The sequence below is a fragment of the Meleagris gallopavo genome, chromosome 1, assembly GCF_000146605.3.
Source record: "Meleagris gallopavo isolate NT-WF06-2002-E0010 breed Aviagen turkey brand Nicholas breeding stock chromosome 1, Turkey_5.1, whole genome shotgun sequence".
Lineage (NCBI taxonomy): Eukaryota > Metazoa > Chordata > Aves > Galliformes > Phasianidae > Meleagris > Meleagris gallopavo.
Window position 1 is genome coordinate 4,224,901 of NC_015011.2, and position 17,518 is coordinate 4,242,418.

The 17,518-nt window shown below is 39.8% G+C and overlaps 2 protein-coding genes across 5 annotated transcripts in view; one reads left to right on the top strand and one right to left on the bottom strand.

The window, feature by feature from the left end:
* The window catches only part of KIN (Kin17 DNA and RNA binding protein), a 15,854-nt gene extending 7,102 nt beyond the window's left edge, over positions 1–8,752 (bottom strand). The window contains exons 1-7 of one of the 2 annotated variants that reach the window (XM_010714164.3): positions 8,579–8,752; positions 6,486–6,580; positions 5,501–5,544; positions 5,262–5,384; positions 4,126–4,307; positions 2,728–2,776; positions 2,377–2,434 (exon numbers count right to left, since the gene is read on the bottom strand). In XM_010714164.3, the coding sequence (XP_010712466.1) occupies positions 2,377–2,434; positions 2,728–2,776; positions 4,126–4,307; positions 5,262–5,384; positions 5,501–5,544; positions 6,486–6,580; positions 8,579–8,692 (665 nt within the window). In that variant the 5' untranslated portion in view covers positions 8,693–8,752. The remainder of the gene's footprint in view (positions 1–2,376; positions 2,435–2,727; positions 2,777–4,125; positions 4,308–5,261; positions 5,385–5,500; positions 5,545–6,485; positions 6,581–8,578) is intronic. The other variant, XM_010714110.3, reaches the window with a different exon arrangement.
* On the top strand, positions 8,750–15,544 carry ATP5F1C (ATP synthase F1 subunit gamma). 3 transcript variants are annotated; one of them, XM_003201839.4, is made up of 10 exons: positions 8,751–8,878; positions 9,420–9,454; positions 10,669–10,800; positions 11,462–11,666; positions 11,887–12,030; positions 12,435–12,499; positions 13,060–13,215; positions 13,935–14,031; positions 14,866–14,903; positions 15,408–15,544. In XM_003201839.4, exons 1-9 carry the CDS (start codon positions 8,835–8,837, stop codon positions 14,870–14,872), a joined length of 885 nt encoding a protein of 294 aa, XP_003201887.1. In that variant the 5' UTR covers positions 8,751–8,834; the 3' UTR covers positions 14,873–14,903; positions 15,408–15,544. The 3 variants fall into 3 exon arrangements, with proteins under 3 accessions (XP_003201888.1, XP_010712693.1, XP_003201887.1); XM_003201840.4 differs by lacking the exon at positions 14,866–14,903 and having other exon boundaries at positions 8,750–8,878; XM_010714391.3 differs by lacking the exons at positions 14,866–14,903; positions 15,408–15,544 and having other exon boundaries at positions 8,750–8,878; positions 13,935–14,035.
* Positions 15,545–17,518: the final 1,974 nt, after the last annotated feature.

Below are 17,518 nucleotides of genomic sequence, written 5' to 3' on the forward strand. Positions count from 1 at the left end.
AAAAAAAAAAGTCTGCAAGTAAGATTTTCAAGTTTATTTTAAATATTTGAATCAAAATGAGCAATCCTTTAACTTTAGAGAAACTGAGAACTGAGCAAGTCTCCAACATAGCTGAGACCTGGAAATCCTCTCACACCCAGAAAATAAACACTACCTTCACCATCACATACAAAACAGGCAAATAGCCCATGAGTTACAAAAGGAAAGAACAATTAGTACAAAAGTTACATCTTAGGGATTGGAGAACACCTACGTAAAGTGAGAACTGTCTAAAAGCAGTCTGAGTTTGCCAATTTTTATAAAAGCCACGCGGATGCAGTAAAAAATTGTAGGTGTTTTCTCATCCAGACAGTTGAAGAAGGCTGCTGTGAGATAATTTTCTTAAAGCTTAGAACAATTCTCATGTTCTGACTGTGTTCTGTGGTGAGGACTTTGGTTATACTAGCAAAGGGAGATGTATAATGGGAGTGAGTTACAAAAAGGGCAATAGAAACAAACGTGAGAGGAAAATAATTGTATTTCAGAGGAAGGCAGGATAATCTCTATACAGAGTTCCAGAAGAAACTGCACGTTAAATCACACATCCAGCAGCAAATACATAAATAAATGTATTAATGTAAATGTCTCATAAATGACATAATTAAAGCCTGGCGTTAAAGAAGATGACATTAAAGAAGGAAAACATAGATACCTGTGAGGTTATCAAGGGATTCCCAGGTGTCAGTACTAAAACAAATCTTACTTAACATATGCATTACGGATCCTGGGACAAAGAGAGACAACCAGCACTGCTCAGGTATGTCATCAGTACAGAGGACACAAGAAAGAATTGGGCACAAGAAAGGACTAGTTTACCTTGAAATCTGTGGTTTACAGAAAACAAAACAAAGCATATTATGCAAGCTTTAGTGCTACTTTAGAAAAGTTTACTTTGATTAGATTCTATCCACAGGGAACTCATCACTGTCTAAGATCAACAACAGCAGAGAAGGGTCCGACTATAATGACAACTAATAATGTGGACCAACCATGAAAGAGTCAAACTCAACCCTAGCAGTCACATCCTGTGGTCTCTTTGTCCAAATTTCTGCACACTGATCAAGAAATGCAAGAGAGAATCCTGACCAGGATTCTGCAACACCTGCAGTGAGCAGAAAGGATGGGAAACAAGGAAATCCTGCAACACGTTGCACAATGTGGTATCAGACTGAACTCAAACAAGCCATATAGTAATAGCAATAGCCAATGTGTCTCACAGTGGCAGAACACACTTTTACACTGACATTGGGAAGCTGTTTCCATATACAACACTGAAGTGACTACTGAACCACCAGTGAAGGAAAAACCACAGGCTGGTCACTTTAGTGTGAGGCAGATATCCAAATTTTGCTTCTACACTACCATTACAAACTTTACATACAAGTATCTATCGTATGCTAGGAAAAAATTGGGCCACTTGATACATGATTCCACATTCAGACAAATTTTTTGCAAGTGCCTTAAAAAATAGATCTAAGTATTCCTCACTGAAACTAGTCAAGTGAGTGCGTGTGCTAAGTTCAGCCCCATCTTAAGCACAACTCAAAGCTCAGGAATAATTTACAAGTATTCCTCAAAGCCTGAAATCTGTCTCTCTAAAGTAGCAAAGAACTACTTTATTGTCTCATTCTCTGCCTGGCATATATCCCATCAGATATCTTATCTAAAAGCTAAGCTTGTGATGAGAAGCAAGCTTTCGCTTTACTTGCAATGCATTTAATTACAATATTGCCTTACAAGAAAAGATGTACTACTCATCAAACAGTTTCACTGACTTCTGTAAGTATTGTTGGCATTATTGATCCCCTTTTCCTGTGTTGCTTGTGGTGATATGACAATTAAATTCATGAGCTTTGCAAAGATTTACATCAGGAAGATTCAGCTCCTTTAAGGATGATCAGAGAAAATATTACCTCCAATTAGACAAACCTTTTAGGAACTGAAATTAAAAAGTCATGAATATCCATGCACAGAAGGCAGCTGGGACTTGATGGAATACACTGTAAATGCTTCAGTTAGATCTCCTATCCTCCCTTTCAGTTACCTACCTCTTCCCAGAGGAAACTATCACTGCCTGTTCATTTCTGGGCATCTGTCATGAATGAACCATAAAGAATTCAAGAAGGCTCCTCACAGCAAATATTTAAGATATAAACATTCATCCATTTAAAATACAAGAGGAACCATGGCATCACCTAGGATCTCCTCCCGAATTACATGATAGGATGAGACAGTAGACTACACATATTGCAAGATAAGATACATCTTCCTACACATACAAATACCACCAACATGTAAGCAAGAGTTGCAAGAGTTACCTTTAAATAATTTTCTCACCTTGTTTTTGAAGATGCTGCTACTGAAGTACTTGCTCCTTTATTTAAATTAAATGCAACTAAAAAAAAAAAAGATGTTACAATTTAACAATCTGATAATGGAAAAGATGGTACATTTAAAAATACTTACTATTTTATATTTTATGTTACAGTTCAGCTTTTAAAATAAGCAATTATTTCAAATTATTTCAAAAATGGCAAGAAATACTCTGCATTTTCCTATTTTCAGTGCTTTTTGAAACTCATCTCAAAGCACTCTATGAAACACTGAGCAAGCTTTAGCACTCATTTCATTTTAATCACGAAATCAGCTTCAGTTCAAAAAAAACAGCATGTATCAAAATCTGGTTACCTTTTTCTTCTTCATTTTCTCTGTTCAGTTCAGTATAGACTGGCTCCTCCTGCCAAAAGAAAACTTAACAGATCTCAAGAGCAAAACAGATAGCTGAGCCAGGATAACATTTTTCAGTGATCGTTGATTGCCTGAATTTTATTGACTACAGTAAGATTATACTAATAACTGTAATATTCAGTCTGGCTTGATTTATAAGATTATAAATTGAAAAGAGTTTTTCATTATAGGCTCCTGTGCAAAATTGTCTAATTAACACTCTCTACAGAGATGTTGTCTGTACTTGTTTAATTTCAGCATCAAAGGAAAGTGGCCTTACTGCAAGTTTTCTCATTTTGAACAAGCATGATTAGACTGGTTTTTGGACAAACTGATAATCTAAAAAAGGAAAAATCATGGAATCTTTCCAAATTTTTTGTACCAAAGGCTCAGACCATTTAAATTTCAATTAGTTTTAAATTAAGAAAAAGATAATAGTTTACAACAGCATTTAAATATATCTATCAATATCCAGAATCAAATGGGAGGTCCCAATCCCAGGCAACAACGTGCATGGAAGTCAAGGGATAATGCCAAAGAAGTTCTCAAATTCCACGGCAGGACTATCAGAATAAAAACTTTTCATGTGGGGATTTAATTATTTCAGCTTTCCTGGTAATCTTAGCCTCCCTACTATACTTGTTATTTGCAGCCCTAGAAGTTTGAGAAATATGATAAATGAGGACACCATTGGCTACTGTTTAGTCTCCTATCTTAAATTCAGTATTTTAAAATTGCTAGGAAAACTAATACTCGTTTAGTAGAAAAGTAAGCCAGGTACAAAGCAACTCCAAGTCTTCCTCCAGAGTAAGTTATCATCTTTCATAAATGTTTAACAGAATATTCAGAGCGTAAGTGAAGTAATGTGGTGGTTTAAGCAGGGGAGAAGACAGACTAAATCAAAATCTGAAATGGCTAGGACTAGATACAGTCAGACACAAGGAATAGTTCCAATAAATTTCAAAACAGCATAAAATTTAAAAGGAGCTGAAACCTCTGCTTTCCTTTTCTGAAACTGATTCCAAAGAGGACCTTGATGTTTATCTGCTGTAAAAAGCATCGAGTTGGTTATTTGAGGAACTGTAACAAGCAGCAATTTCAACTGAAACAAGGTAGGCAAAGTGGGCATGAGAATTATCTGTGAGAAGAATATTTCTCAGTTTAGAAACAACCAACCATGCAGCCACGTATACCCACTGTTCCCCAGTTTGAACTAGCAATCAGCTCGCAACCCACTGCATGAAGATTATTCATCACCTTCCAGCTGGCTGCAATGGAAATAGTACTGGAAAGATCATAGGAGCATTAACTTAATCGAGAGGACTTTTGAGCTGAAGATTGATATATAATTTTCCTCACCAGTTCTTTCCCCTCCAAACCTCTTCTAACTTGCTGTTCAATGAATTTCGCTGTTTTTTCTTCATCATCGAGGTCTTGTTTCTTCTTTCTCTCTTGTTCTTGTTGCCTGCGAATGGTCTCTGGGTCCCTGTCAATGTACTGGATATACCAGCCTTTTGGAGTCTCATCAACCTTACAAAGACCTAAAAACCCAACACAAGACAAAATAAGAATACTAACAAAAACAAGAAAATAACAAAGAAAACATCAAGATCATTTTCTTAGGCCACATTCACTGTAAGAATGTAAAAACTTTAGCAGATGTACCTTTACAATGTATCTCTTACCAGACTTCTAAAATAGACTTTAAATTATCTTTAGTAACCGTTTATACCCTTCAGCTAGCTGGTTCTATTTGGAAATGGGCCAAAATATGTAGCAAAAGTGGATGGAACATTTGGTATCACTTTCCTTCTTGATGAAAACATTTCCTTCCCATTGTTTCAACAAGGAAGAAAACAGCACTCTAACATACATAAACACTGCATAGTAATAGCATCAAACTATAGAAAACTTTACTGTGCTACATTATTGTTACTGGCACTCATTAGAGTGAGTTTTCAAACACTCTATGACTCATGAATGTATCCTGTAGCACACAGGCAATTGAAACCAATTTAAACCTTACACAGCACTGTGGTATGACATAACCCCTGCTCCTCCCATGGAACACAAAACTGCAGATCTCAGATTTGAACCCTTTCATTAGGACAGGAATGAAAACAATATACTACTTCTTGTCACCACAAATACTAAGGGATTCTGCAGTTGTAAGAAATGTCCTATCATAGTTTACACTTTTTAAATGACAATTGTTGGAAGTTGACTTAGAATTCAGCAACAGATACAGTAACCACAGGTAAAACAAGGAAAGGTTTTTAATTGATGCGTTTATCTCAGATCTCTGCTCCTTTTCATAAGGAAATGCTATTGCTTAGTACAGAAATCTATTTGGACATGTGTTAATATATATGCAGGAGTGGAGGGTAAGGAAAAAAAGAAACAGGAGAATTAACATAAATGCTTACTGATTACTCATCAGCAATGCAATTACCTAATAGTTTTCAAATACCATAACCCAGAACAACAGTATTTACCTTCTCTCCCCAACCACTTTGTAAAATCAGTCAGTGTCTCCCACTGTGTTGCATTCATGTGGATGTGTTCTCGGTGACTGATATATTCATTGTACACAATATTATTGTGGACTCTCTTTGTTCCTAAAACAGAGTTATTATTAAATGTAAGTATGGGACCCAGGAGAAACCTACCAAAACTTCTTGCACAAAACCAAAAGGCATTAAAAACAAAAAAAGAAAAACAGTAAAATATTTACCAAATCGTCTCCTGAGCAGCTCTAGGAAATCGTTTCGGAATTCCCTTAGGGGATATAAAGAAAAGTATTTTAACAAAACTTATACAAAGAAATATTCTATTGTCAATAATAATGAAAATTTATCTGCAGTATAAACAGGAGTATTCTTTTGAACAGAGCACAATGAAATTCAGACACCTGTTTCCCATCTTCAGTAAGACAGCGTGAAGTGCAGTCTGTATACACAAAGAAACACAGTATGGTACATGCACATACAAGTTTAATCTTCTAAGGGATAATAGCCTTTCAAAGGGATAAAATGGGCAGAATGAACTCTAAACACTTCCCACTAATTGCTGGTATTTCATTACCAGGTATCTCCCAAGGTTGACTAACACTGACACAAAACACGAGGCAGAACAAAGGGAAGCAGTGGTAGACTGGATAGATGGATCACTCATCTCCCTGCTAATTCAATGGCTTAAAGATAAAGCCTCCCTTCAGCCTCACACTGAAGACAGTTCCAGTCAGCCCTGCTGTCAGGTAGGTCAGCTGGACAAAGGGATCAGGGGAACAGTGGGATGCTACTCATACTGCTGACTTCTTATCTCCATGTGATGGTTCTTTTAGCTCTTTGTAATTCTGCGGCTCTGACAGTCACTTAGCTGAGACACAGCAGTGACATACTTCATAGTGAAGAGCAAATTAAAACAGGACTCAGACATGGAATAAAATTATCAAATTTGGGATAAAAAGAAGAATCTGGGGTAAAAATTGCCACATTTGGGATTTTAAAAAAGTTAAATGAGATAAAACTGTCAATTTTTAAACATCACAGCTCCCTTAAACCTACATGCTTTCAAAAGCAAACTTTTCACATAGCCACTACATAAAACAGCTGACACTAAAATACATCAGAACAAAGTATCTTGAGTGGAACATAACAGGGCTTAGAGGTACAGCCATGCAGATTTGACACATGGATAAGAATATATAGCAAACTTACTCGGAAAAGTAGTTCAAGAATTGCTGAGGATTTTCAGAAGCCAGCAGTAATTGCCTTTGGTGAGATTCAGACATGCAATGACATTTGAAGCCATTCTAGAAAATAAAGATAAATATTTTATCTGCTTTTGTCTCAATTTGCAACACACAGCTTTAGAAATAACTTAAAATGATGTTTTCTAAGTGAAATCTCTTGGAGGATTCACACAAAACACTCTAAACCAACCACAGTCTAATAGCACAGGTTGGCTATTCCTCCTGACTAGGACATAACAGAAGTCCTCTTGCTCCCTTGTGGAATGAGATAGATGTGGCACCACCGGGTCCATCCAGAACCATCTATCCAGGTACACATGCAAAAGAAGAAGTGGAAATACTTGCTGATTCCCTACCTGGCCAATACTGACATCATACGTAATGAGAGGATGGCATCCTAGGAGTGACCAAGCTATGGATTACAAAAGTTTGGCCACCTCTGATACAGGGAGAAAGTCATAAGAGCTTCCCAAAATGTACTCAGATGTTGGAGGTTTGGCCATATCCTTTTTTTTTTTTTTAAACCTAATATAATACTCTCTCATCATAACATAATTAAATTTACAGCAAACTTCTTTCCACGGGATCCCCACACCGCTACAAAAAGATGTGGCTGTAAAGGTATTATGCTTCGTTGCTGTAATCTCTGAGAAAAGATTTTGCCTCTTTGGGAGAAAGGGAAAGGGCAGCAGATGAAGAACACAAATAAGATCTTGTGGAAGTCACATTTCTCTTCCAAAAGCACATTAAAAGCTTTATTCATGTAGAATGAAAAACCAGAAGCACAGTTATCCCACATGGAGGTAGTCTTGAAGCACAGCTCTGGTGAAAATAAGAAGGAATAGGACCCTCAAGTCCCATGGGCATCTGGGTTCAAGTGAACAGAGAAGTGAAAACAAGGGGAAGCATCACAAAAAATCATCTCTTCATAACAGGAGAAGCAGGGAAGAAACAGACAGAATCAGAAGGATGGAAAAGAGACCTTGCTGTACTCCAGACATGCAAGCCCTGGGGCATGCCCCAGAACCCACCTTGTTCCCAGGAGAAATCACAACTGCCCCAAACTCCTGATGGAATAATTCCTAACCCCGCTGCCCTTTCCAGGCTGATCGGTCATCCTAGTGGGGTTGAACATCCCCGGAGAAAGCTCAGGACCATCATACTTCCTCCAAAGCACTTCTCCCACAGCAGTGGGGATTCTAGTGGAATATACAGAATCATAGAATGGTCTTGATTGAAAAGAACCCGAAAGATCATCTGGTTTCAACCCCCCTGCCCTGCCCCAAGTGGTTGGGAACCCCTCAGGTCCCACTCAGCTCTTCCCATCATACATGAGGGACCAGGAACACCCCAAAGAAGCACGAGAGCCCTCTCCAATGCTGCCTGAAAGTGAATCGCTAATCCCAGACCTCCACAAGTGTGAGGTCTGGATGCACCCTTGAAGTCAGAGGCCCTACAGAGGGATCTGGACAGGCTGGATGGATGAGCTGAGACCAATAGGATGAGTTTTAACAAGACCAAGTGCTGGGTGCTGCACTTGGCTCATACCCACCCCACACAGTGTGCTTGGCACCCATTACTTCCCCTATGAAGACAGGCTGAGGGAGCTGGGTTTGTTCAGCCTGGAGAAAAGAAGCCTGCGGGATGACCTCATTGCAGCCTTTCAGTACCTACGGGGAGCCTACAAACAGGAAGGGAACCAACTCTTGGAAAGGGTAGATAACTGCAGGACAAGGGGAAATGATTTTAAGTTGAGGGAGGGGAGATTTAGGTTGGATGTCAGGGGGAAATTCTTTACAGAGAGAGTGGAGAAGTGCTGGAACAAGCCGCCCACAGAGGCTGTGGATGCCCCGTCCACGGAGGTGTTCAAGGCCAGACTGGATGGGGCCCCGGGCAGCCTGGTCTAGTACTAAATGTGGAGGTTGGTGGCCCTACATGAGGCAGGCGGGTTGGAGATTCCTGATTCTTGCGGTTCCTTCCAGCCCTGGCCATTCTACGATTACGGAGGACCCCAACGCCGGGGACCGCGCGCCAAACACCGCGCCGCGCCCGCCTCACCTCATCGCGGCACTGCTTCTGGCACATCTGGCAGTACCAACGCAGCTTCTGCAACCCTTTGGATTTGATGCGGTTAGCGATAGCCTTCGGGCTGAGAAAATCCGACTTCCCCATGGCTCTCCCCCACCTCCTTTCACCCCTTGCTTTCTCGTTCCCGGATGCGGCAGAGTGCCCTCGGAAGGAATCCCCGCAGCGCTGTGCGCATGCGCGGGGCGGGCGCGCTGACCTTCAGCGGAGCTGTGCTGCAGGCGCCGCCATGTTCGCGCGGGGCTCCGCCGTCCTGCTATACCAGCCGCAATGGTAACGCGCGGAGCCCCGAGTGGGCTGGGGCTGTGCCGGGCCGTGCCTGCGAGGGGCTGGGGAGCTCCGTTCGTGGAGGAGCGGGGGGAGGCGGTGAGGTGGAGGGTTCTCTGTTCTTTTCCGCTTTGCGGGCCCGAGGCTGAGCAGTCAGGATGGTTGGAGGTGGCGATGGGCGCTGAGGGGAAGGGCGCTGTGTGGCGTTTGGGGCTGGGCGGGTGAGGGAACGGAGAGCTGTGCGGGTGGCTGGCGCTGCAAGGACCTGCTGGGTGCTGGGAGCCCCGCTGCTTCGTTGTTTTAATCGTCTAAAAAAAAAACCACAACTGTGTTTTTCTTGGGATTTTGCCCTTCTGATGCCCTGCTTTGTTTTGCCTGCATTTGTCAGTCACACGGGCACAAAGGGAAATGTGAAAGGTTTGTTACAAGGCCTGGTTTGAAGTGTCCTTATTAAGATACGGGTATTCCTATGTGAACTGACCTTGACTGGTGTTTGTTTGCTGGACAGCTGATGATCTCTCCTAATTTCTCCTGCTTTCACTTCCAGGGGCCAAGTCAGGAACATGGCAACTCTGAAAGACAGTAAGTGCTGCTTTTGCCTGCAACAAGCAAGCACAAGCAGAATGAGTGTCCCCATGTCCTTCCCCCAACCTGCCCTGTCCCTTTTTGCAGAATGGAAATGTATGGAGGCGTTCAGTTAAAGCATGATTTCACTTGGCTTCTGTTGGATGAAGTGATTGTTGTGGAGTGTAACACTGCCATATGAGCCTCTGACACTTGTATGAAACAAGTGACCTTCATAAACTTCTCCCCTTCAGGGGAAGTTCTTTACTATGAGAGTGGTGAGGTGCTGGGACAGGCTGCCCAGAGAAGTTGTGGATGCCCCATCCACGGAGGTGTTCATGGCCAGATTGGATGGAGCCTTGGGCAGCCTGGTCTAGTATTAAATGTGGAGGTTGGTGGCCCTGCATGCAGCAGGGGGGTTGGAGATTCCTGATCCTTGAGGTCCCTTCCAACCCTGGCCATTCTGTGATTGAGAAAAGGCGTTTCTTCAAGTCGTTTGTTTCTTTGATGCTATGTAAGCAAACCAAGTCCTGTTCAAACATGTTTTAAAATTAACTTCATCAAGTCTGCTGTTTTTGTTCATTTTTAAATGGACATAACTTGCATTGCTCTTAGTTACTGTGTTTACCCAGCACTGGAGAATAAAAAGCTTGACTGAATGGTTCTGCTTTGATATTGCTCTTTTAAGTTATTACTAAGGGGTTCTTATGCAGGGATACTGTCTTGTGCTTGTGTTTGTTGTTAGGACACTTGTTTTGTTTCCTTTTTGCATTAGTATTTTTGGGACACAGCCTAAACAGAGGACAACATTTATTCTGTCTATAGCACTAGGACTGATTTTGTTATGTTTTGCTTTTCCTTCCTTTGTCATCCAGGAAAAACTAACAATATACCTCAATTTATATATTTGAGAAATAAGTAAAAGAAAATAGTAGAATAGTAGGGAAGAGAAAATGGATCTTATGTTGAGGTAAATATTAAATAAAATTTATGGTGAGAAAAATATATCGTAAAGATGCATTTGGGTAATTGTAAAGATACACTTGTGCAGTTTTGCTGCTGTTACTACTAATAGCATATATTACATTTGTGCACCACTTGCTTATTTATATCTTCCTTGAGGAACTTCAGGAGAGATTTCTGGATAGCTGTTGCTTGTGTTTTATTGCTTGTTTTCAATCTCTTGTGCCCAATATAGCCCAATTTTGACCTTCAGCTTTTAACTTTGTTAGTTACCAGGCGTTTGAAGTCCATCAAGAACATTCAGAAAATTACAAAGTCCATGAAGATGGTTTCTGCAGCAAAGTATGCAAGAGCTGAGAGGGAGCTGAAGCCTGCTAGAGTATATGGAACAGGAGCACTGGGTGAGAGAAGGCTCTTGCACTGTGTGATGTGGAAATAAAGGAGGGATGCTTTCATGGTGTTGACTTCTAACCTCTTAGCATATTTTTTTCATAAAAATTTGTATCCGTGGGCCGCTGTTAACCTTGAGTATTCCTAATAAGTAATTGATGAGAAGTTATTTGTAAGAGTGCTGATGTGAAATTAATGATCATGTCTGATATTTTTTCTTTAGCTTCTTGTGGTTGCATGGTTGTAGTTTTAAATATAAAAGCAATGTCAATTTTGACCTTTTTTCTGTTGTTCATGAAACTGTGTTGGATTTCTGTGGCATAAGGTAGTAATGTTTAAAGATACTGCCAAGCCTTCTTTTAAATGCTTGAACTGTAAATGCTTCTCAAACACTGCATTTGCAGTCAGTGTCATTATTTAGTTGAAGTTCACTATAATACCTGATGCAGAGATGCAGGTAGCTTTGAATTACTTCTTTATCACTTCTGGTCAGCAAACCTGCAAATCTGAATGATTGTGAGGGAGATAAATATTCATCTGGCTGTGATTTGAAACCCTTTGGAAATGATTTATTGAATTTGAAGTTAGTCAAAGATGTTTTGATAGGACAAATTTGCTTCCTGGCACCCTTGAATATCTTGCCCATCTTGTTTGTTTTGTTTTTTTTCTCAGCACTGTATGAGAAAGCAGAAATTAAAGCACCCGAGGACAAGAAGAAGCACCTCCTTATTGGTGTGTCCTCTGATCGAGGTCTGTGTGGTGCTATCCATACATCTATTGCTAAAACCTTGAAGAGTGAGATTACCAACCTCTCCAATGCAGGGAAGGAAGTGATGGTGGTTGGTGTAGGCGACAAGATTAGAGGCCTACTTCAAAGGTAAAAAAAGGAGAGGGGTCTTGGTCATTCTGGTGTTCTGGTGTATCATAATTTAACTGAGGGGTCAGGGTGGGAAAGCAAAGTTTCTCCAAGATTCTAATTCAGTGAAATGCTTTGTGCTTGAACACTAGCAGTTACTGCTGCTGCTTGCCTCTTGGTGCCACATAGTTGTACATTAAAGCACCAACTTGCTCCTGACACAAATTTCACGTTACTGCAGAACGCATGGCAATTACTTCCTGATGACATTCAAAGAAGTGGGGCGGAGACCTCCTAGCTTTGGAGATGCTTCAATCATTGCTTCAGAGTTATTAAACTCTGGGTATGAATTTGATGAAGGCTCGGTCATCTACAATCGGTTCAGGTAAGATTAAACTGAAGCTACACTAGGAAGGTGTTGAATAGAAGATTTAAAAACAGCATATTGGTTGAATTAAATAAAATGTGAAAACTGAGTTTGTGTTCAGATTTTCTTGAAAAGTCAGTGAATTTTCTTATTACGTGTGAAGAACATGTTTGCTGTGGGTATTTTTAATAGATATGGTTGAAATTCTTTTTCTGTAGTGTTTCTAAACTCGCTTTCTATAGCGTGTGCTGTTGTATTTACAGTCTATTATATCCTTAGGGTATTTGATATCTCTTCATGAGGAGCATAACAAGACTTTGAGGAATTGGAAGGCCAGGAGTTGTCTGTGTTCTAATTTGATATTAAGTGCTCAATTTAGGTTCTTCAGTCAAACAAACATTATTATGCTATTTCTTATTCAGATCTGTGATCTCCTACAAGACTGATGAAAAACCCATCTACTCTTTTGAAACAGTTGCTGGTTCTGGTAAGTAGTGAACTAGAAAACACCAGGTAGGTGAAGTAATAAATCACAGAGAAGATATTCTGCATCTGGGAATATGATATTGAGTCATTATTGTGCATATATCACAAGTTTAAAAGACAATTTTATCTTGGTAGTCCAAAGCTGACATATCATGGGGCTGTGGGGAAGGAGAGCTTGTACTAATATGGAGGTTTTCTCAGTCAAGAATTATGCCTGTGCAAAATTGCTGCTTACGATGTTTTCAGCAATGAGTGGCTTCTACTCAATAAAAGCACCTAGATGATTTTGCAGCATTGTACAGGAACATTAAATATAAAACATCAATAATGCATTTGGCCCTGGTCAGGATCTGAATTTCCTAGTCTTTAAACTTAATTAAAACACACAAAATACATTCTCTCTCTGGTATTTAACATTTTATGAAAGTACAACTAAGGCAGTGTGGAGGGATTTTTCACCCTGTACTAAGTGGAAAAAAACTTAGTAGTTCTCTATATGACATTGTATTGTTAGAATTAGTACAGCCTGCAGTTCTGACTCTGCTCATTCATATTTTGCAGAAAGCCTGAGCATCTATGATGACATTGATGCTGATGTGCTGAGAAACTACCAGGAATTTACACTAGCAAATATTCTGTATTACTCCCTGAAAGAATCTACCACCAGTGAGCAGAGTGCTAGGATGACTGCTATGGACAACGCAAGCAAAAATGCTTGTAAGTCTACTCTGGATTTTCTAGGATTTCAACTCCTGATGTCTTATCGTGTTGTTGGTTTGCAGATTTTGATTTTTTGCAAGTTGAGAATATGCTAGTATACCTTGTAAAGTGTCCAAACTGAGTGCACTGCAGTGAATACATGGTTGGTATTGGTGGGCAATGGCTAACAGTGTTTAATGTGGCATAGTGATATGACTTCAGTTTCAAGAAGATAGCGATGCATAAAAAGTACTGGTGGCTGAATGAAACTTATGTGTCATGCAGTAGGGTTACCTGGAATTGTAAGTGTGGGTCTCTGCTGATCTCTTGATCTTGAATGTAGTGATAAAATTTCCATTAAAAAATATGAAGTAAAGAATGGCTCAATTTGCCAGAACAGAACTTGAAGTAAATACTGTGGTTATGGAAGGACATTAACAATGCAAGAATACATTTTAATGAAAATTGAAATTAAAAATGAATAATGTGCTACCCATGGTATTTACTAGTCTTTGGCTGTTCTTCAGATGTTTAATTCTGATGCCTCAAGCTAAATTATCTCCTTTTTAGATTGTCTGTTAGTAGTATTATCTGTAGGGAAAACTGAAAAGTGCAATAAGCTGCTTGATCATTCACATGGATCTACAAGTCTATGTGGTATTCTCTTCATAGAACTTCCTTTACTTGTATTTGAATGCTTATTATATGGTTAAATTCCAACTTTAATTTTTCCCTAGCTGAAATGATCGACAAACTGACTTTGACGTTCAACCGTACCCGTCAAGCTGTTATTACAAAGGAGCTTATTGAGATCATCTCTGGTGCTGCTGCTCTGTGAGTACCTGTATACACATGAATCAGGAGTGGTTGCAATGTCGTGTAATGTTTGTGCCCTCCTTCAGGCAGGTTAACGGGGAAGGTTAAGGCATTTAAAAAGCAAGACAATCCATGGCATGTCTCCCATTCTTCTTTAGCTTATGGCAATTTACTAACAAGTGTGAAGTTTGACCAGATATTCTTTAAAAGCTGGTTGACTATATCTTCAGCTTTGACACACGACCTTGAGTGAGCAGGAAGAGTGTTTTCTTCTCCTCCTTATTTGCTTTGAGTAGATATCTCATCTACCCCCTCTACCTGGGTTCTTCATACTCTGCTCAAACAGCCCAGTTCTTTGCTGTAGAACAGTTTTGGATGTGGAGAGAGCAATTCAGGTGACTGAAATGCCTTTGGAGAAATCAGTCTGTGGTGGCGTGCAGGAGTTTGGGGTTGAAAGGAGAAATATAATTGGCATCAATGGATTCTGGAAATATGTATGATAAATGTTGAAGCTGAGTATATTGCTTCATTCCCTGAGAATGAAGTTTTGCAACTATGTGTTCTGTAGGTTACAAAATATGTGGGCTTAGACCACAATTTGTAACCGCATGTAGATAATGTGTATTCCATCTAACAGTTAAAAGTGTTGTGCTATACTCAAAGATGTAAATATGTGTGATAATATTCTGTACATTTACAAAATGTCTGGAATACATAACACATTGCAGTTATGAGCTGTATTATGCTCCTCACAATACAGTTATAAATACATGCATAATTTTGCCTTAATTTGCATGACTTACTTCTTAACCTGCTTGTTCTGTTTTTTTTTCCTCATAACATCTTAACCAGGGATTAATCGGCAAAAGAGGTTTGACCAAATCCAAGAGGTAAAGTCATGGAATAGAAACTAGACTGTCTGTATTCAACCATTTTTAAGTGCAGTCTTGAAGTCAGATGAGGAAGTCGGAATTCAGCAATAGTGGTCAGACACAATTTCTTCTCCCACACATCCAAGAAACGGCCATTGCTTTCTGTTTGGACAGATTCAGTCTTAAACAAAATATGTCCATGATAGAGTACATCTGCATTTGACAGTTTTTTGTGGGTTTTTTATTCTCTGAGTTACATTTGCAAGTATTGTTTCATTTTTTCATAGCGCCCTGGCATTGGGCTGTGACCTTAAAAATGTCTATTTGTAAAACATTGCTACAAACTTCATTTCAGGTGTAAAATAAGGATTTAAAGTTTCAGATAAAAGTAGTCTTGAGAGAGTTGGAGGGGAGGAGGGAGTAGGGAAGAATGAATTGTTAATGCACTTAAAATCAGAGGTGTTGCATTTTAAAAAGAAGCATTGATTGAAAGATTTTAATTTGCTTCAATTTTCCTTACAGGTGAAGAATAATTCTGAGCGTATGATTGAACTTGCCTGTGTTTGTCAATAAGACAGCTCTGCTATTTTGTGAAGAAGTGGCAAAGCCCCAGAAATATCTGTACATTCTTACAATAAACTCCTTCATGAAACACGTTATCGGTTGTCAATACATCTGGGTTTGACTTGGCTACTCTTTGAAATGTAGGTTGTTTTTAAGGCTGTGCTCCGTATTTTGTAATTCCTGGTACAGAAAGCGTACCAGCAGGAGCTTCTTTTGAAGAGTGTAAGATATTCTGTCTTCATTGTGTTATCACTGTTCAAAAGTGGTGGTTTGTTGTGTAAGTTGTACTGTGTGCTGAAGAGGAGAATGGAGAATAATCTTTCTCAATCATGCAGTTGGAACGCTTATCTACCTTACTTAAACACAATACTATGAAGTTTGCATTCTAAAATGAACAAGACAGAAATGGGAAGAAAATGGATATGGCAATAAACATCAAAGCCATCTGTCAGTTTGACATCTGAGACAGGTATAAGCAGCCACCTGCTTATTCAAGCTGCTCTTGAGTTGTATGCCTAAGTCAGCTAGCTTGGAAACTGTAGCATCAAGTGCTACTGAATCAGTGCAATTCCTCATTCACAGCCACAAACCTGAAATTCTTTAAGCACAATTTTATTTAGAACACTTAAATCAAGCATTTGATTTTACAGAAATACAGATGCTTTGGCCCTAACGTTCTGTGACTTCAGAGTCGGTGTGAGAGATACAGCAATTGCTCCACATCAAAGTTTCTGTACTAATGGTACATTAAATACTTCTTTGAGGAATCTAAGGAATAGCATGTCTACATGGAAGTTATTTCCAAGTTCTTGAATCTTACATTAATTCTGTCAATGATGCTAAATGCAGTTAAGAAAATGGCCTGTGTGTTTGCAGGCTTTTAGAACACTCAAATGTTTCTAAGATTTGAGGGGCCAGTTCAGCATTCCTTAGAGCTTGTCAATGAAGTGAAGAGAGTGACCAAAGAACACACACCTGTCCTAAGCAGTGATGAATTGCAGGATTTTGTCATGGGTCCAGCTCCCTGCTCTACAGCAGGCTTCGGATGGGACTGATCCAAAAGACTAGACTGTTTATTGGCTAATCAGCACTCTACTAATCATCTAATAAATCAAGAAGCTAACTTGTCAACTAACCAACTTCTAATGAAACACCATTCTTACTTAGTTCTGTGCTTCTCATTCCAGTTACACACAATGACTGAGTTACAGTTTAGCAGTTGCACAACTGGTGTACATACACCCATTATTGCATGACGTGTTGCTCCTCTCTGCTGCACCACTAAATAACTATTGTTTCTGTTCCTGGATCCTCATTTGCCTTTTCATTCTATGCCTGCACAGGTGTTTTTTTTTTCCCCAAATATCCATAAACTTCTTCAAATTTTGCTTTCTGTTCCCAAAGATGGTATTTTTAACGTGGTTACCATGGCAATCTTAGTCTTACATGCAGTTTTATATATATATATATATATATATGTATATACCTCTTGCCTGCATAGAGGTATACATGCAAGGTTCTACTCCTCAAAAGATCCCCAAACTCACCTTGAATTACTTAGCTTATACTGGGGTGTTTTACTCACTTCCTATTGCAGGCTCTGGCACTGGAGGAAGTATTGAAATTGGAGAGGGAAGGAATATAATGTAATAAATCAACTTTTTTTTTTTTTTTTCTTCAAGGGAGAAATATCTACCAGTCTATGGGCTTTAAAATCAATTTTGTTTTCAAGTGTCTTAAACCAAGCTCCTTCCTGTGTCCTTGAGAAGTCTCTTTGCTATCAAAGGACTCTTCATTGGTTTCCTCTCAGATCCGCGTTCCTCACAGCGCGTAAATGCCGCAGCTTGCACATAAGTGCGGGAAATTGCTCTAAATTTAACGGGATGCAGCGTTAGCGATAGCTGTGCCACGTGGTGCTCCGTGTAGCGAGTCTGCACGTGAGTAACAAGCAGGGACACGGTAGCCTTACACCGCACCTACAAACGAAGCCCGCTCTACAACCCCCCACTTTGAGGACAGCTCAGCGCCCCGCCCCGCCGTCCCCGCGGCGGTTCCGCTCGATGCGATCG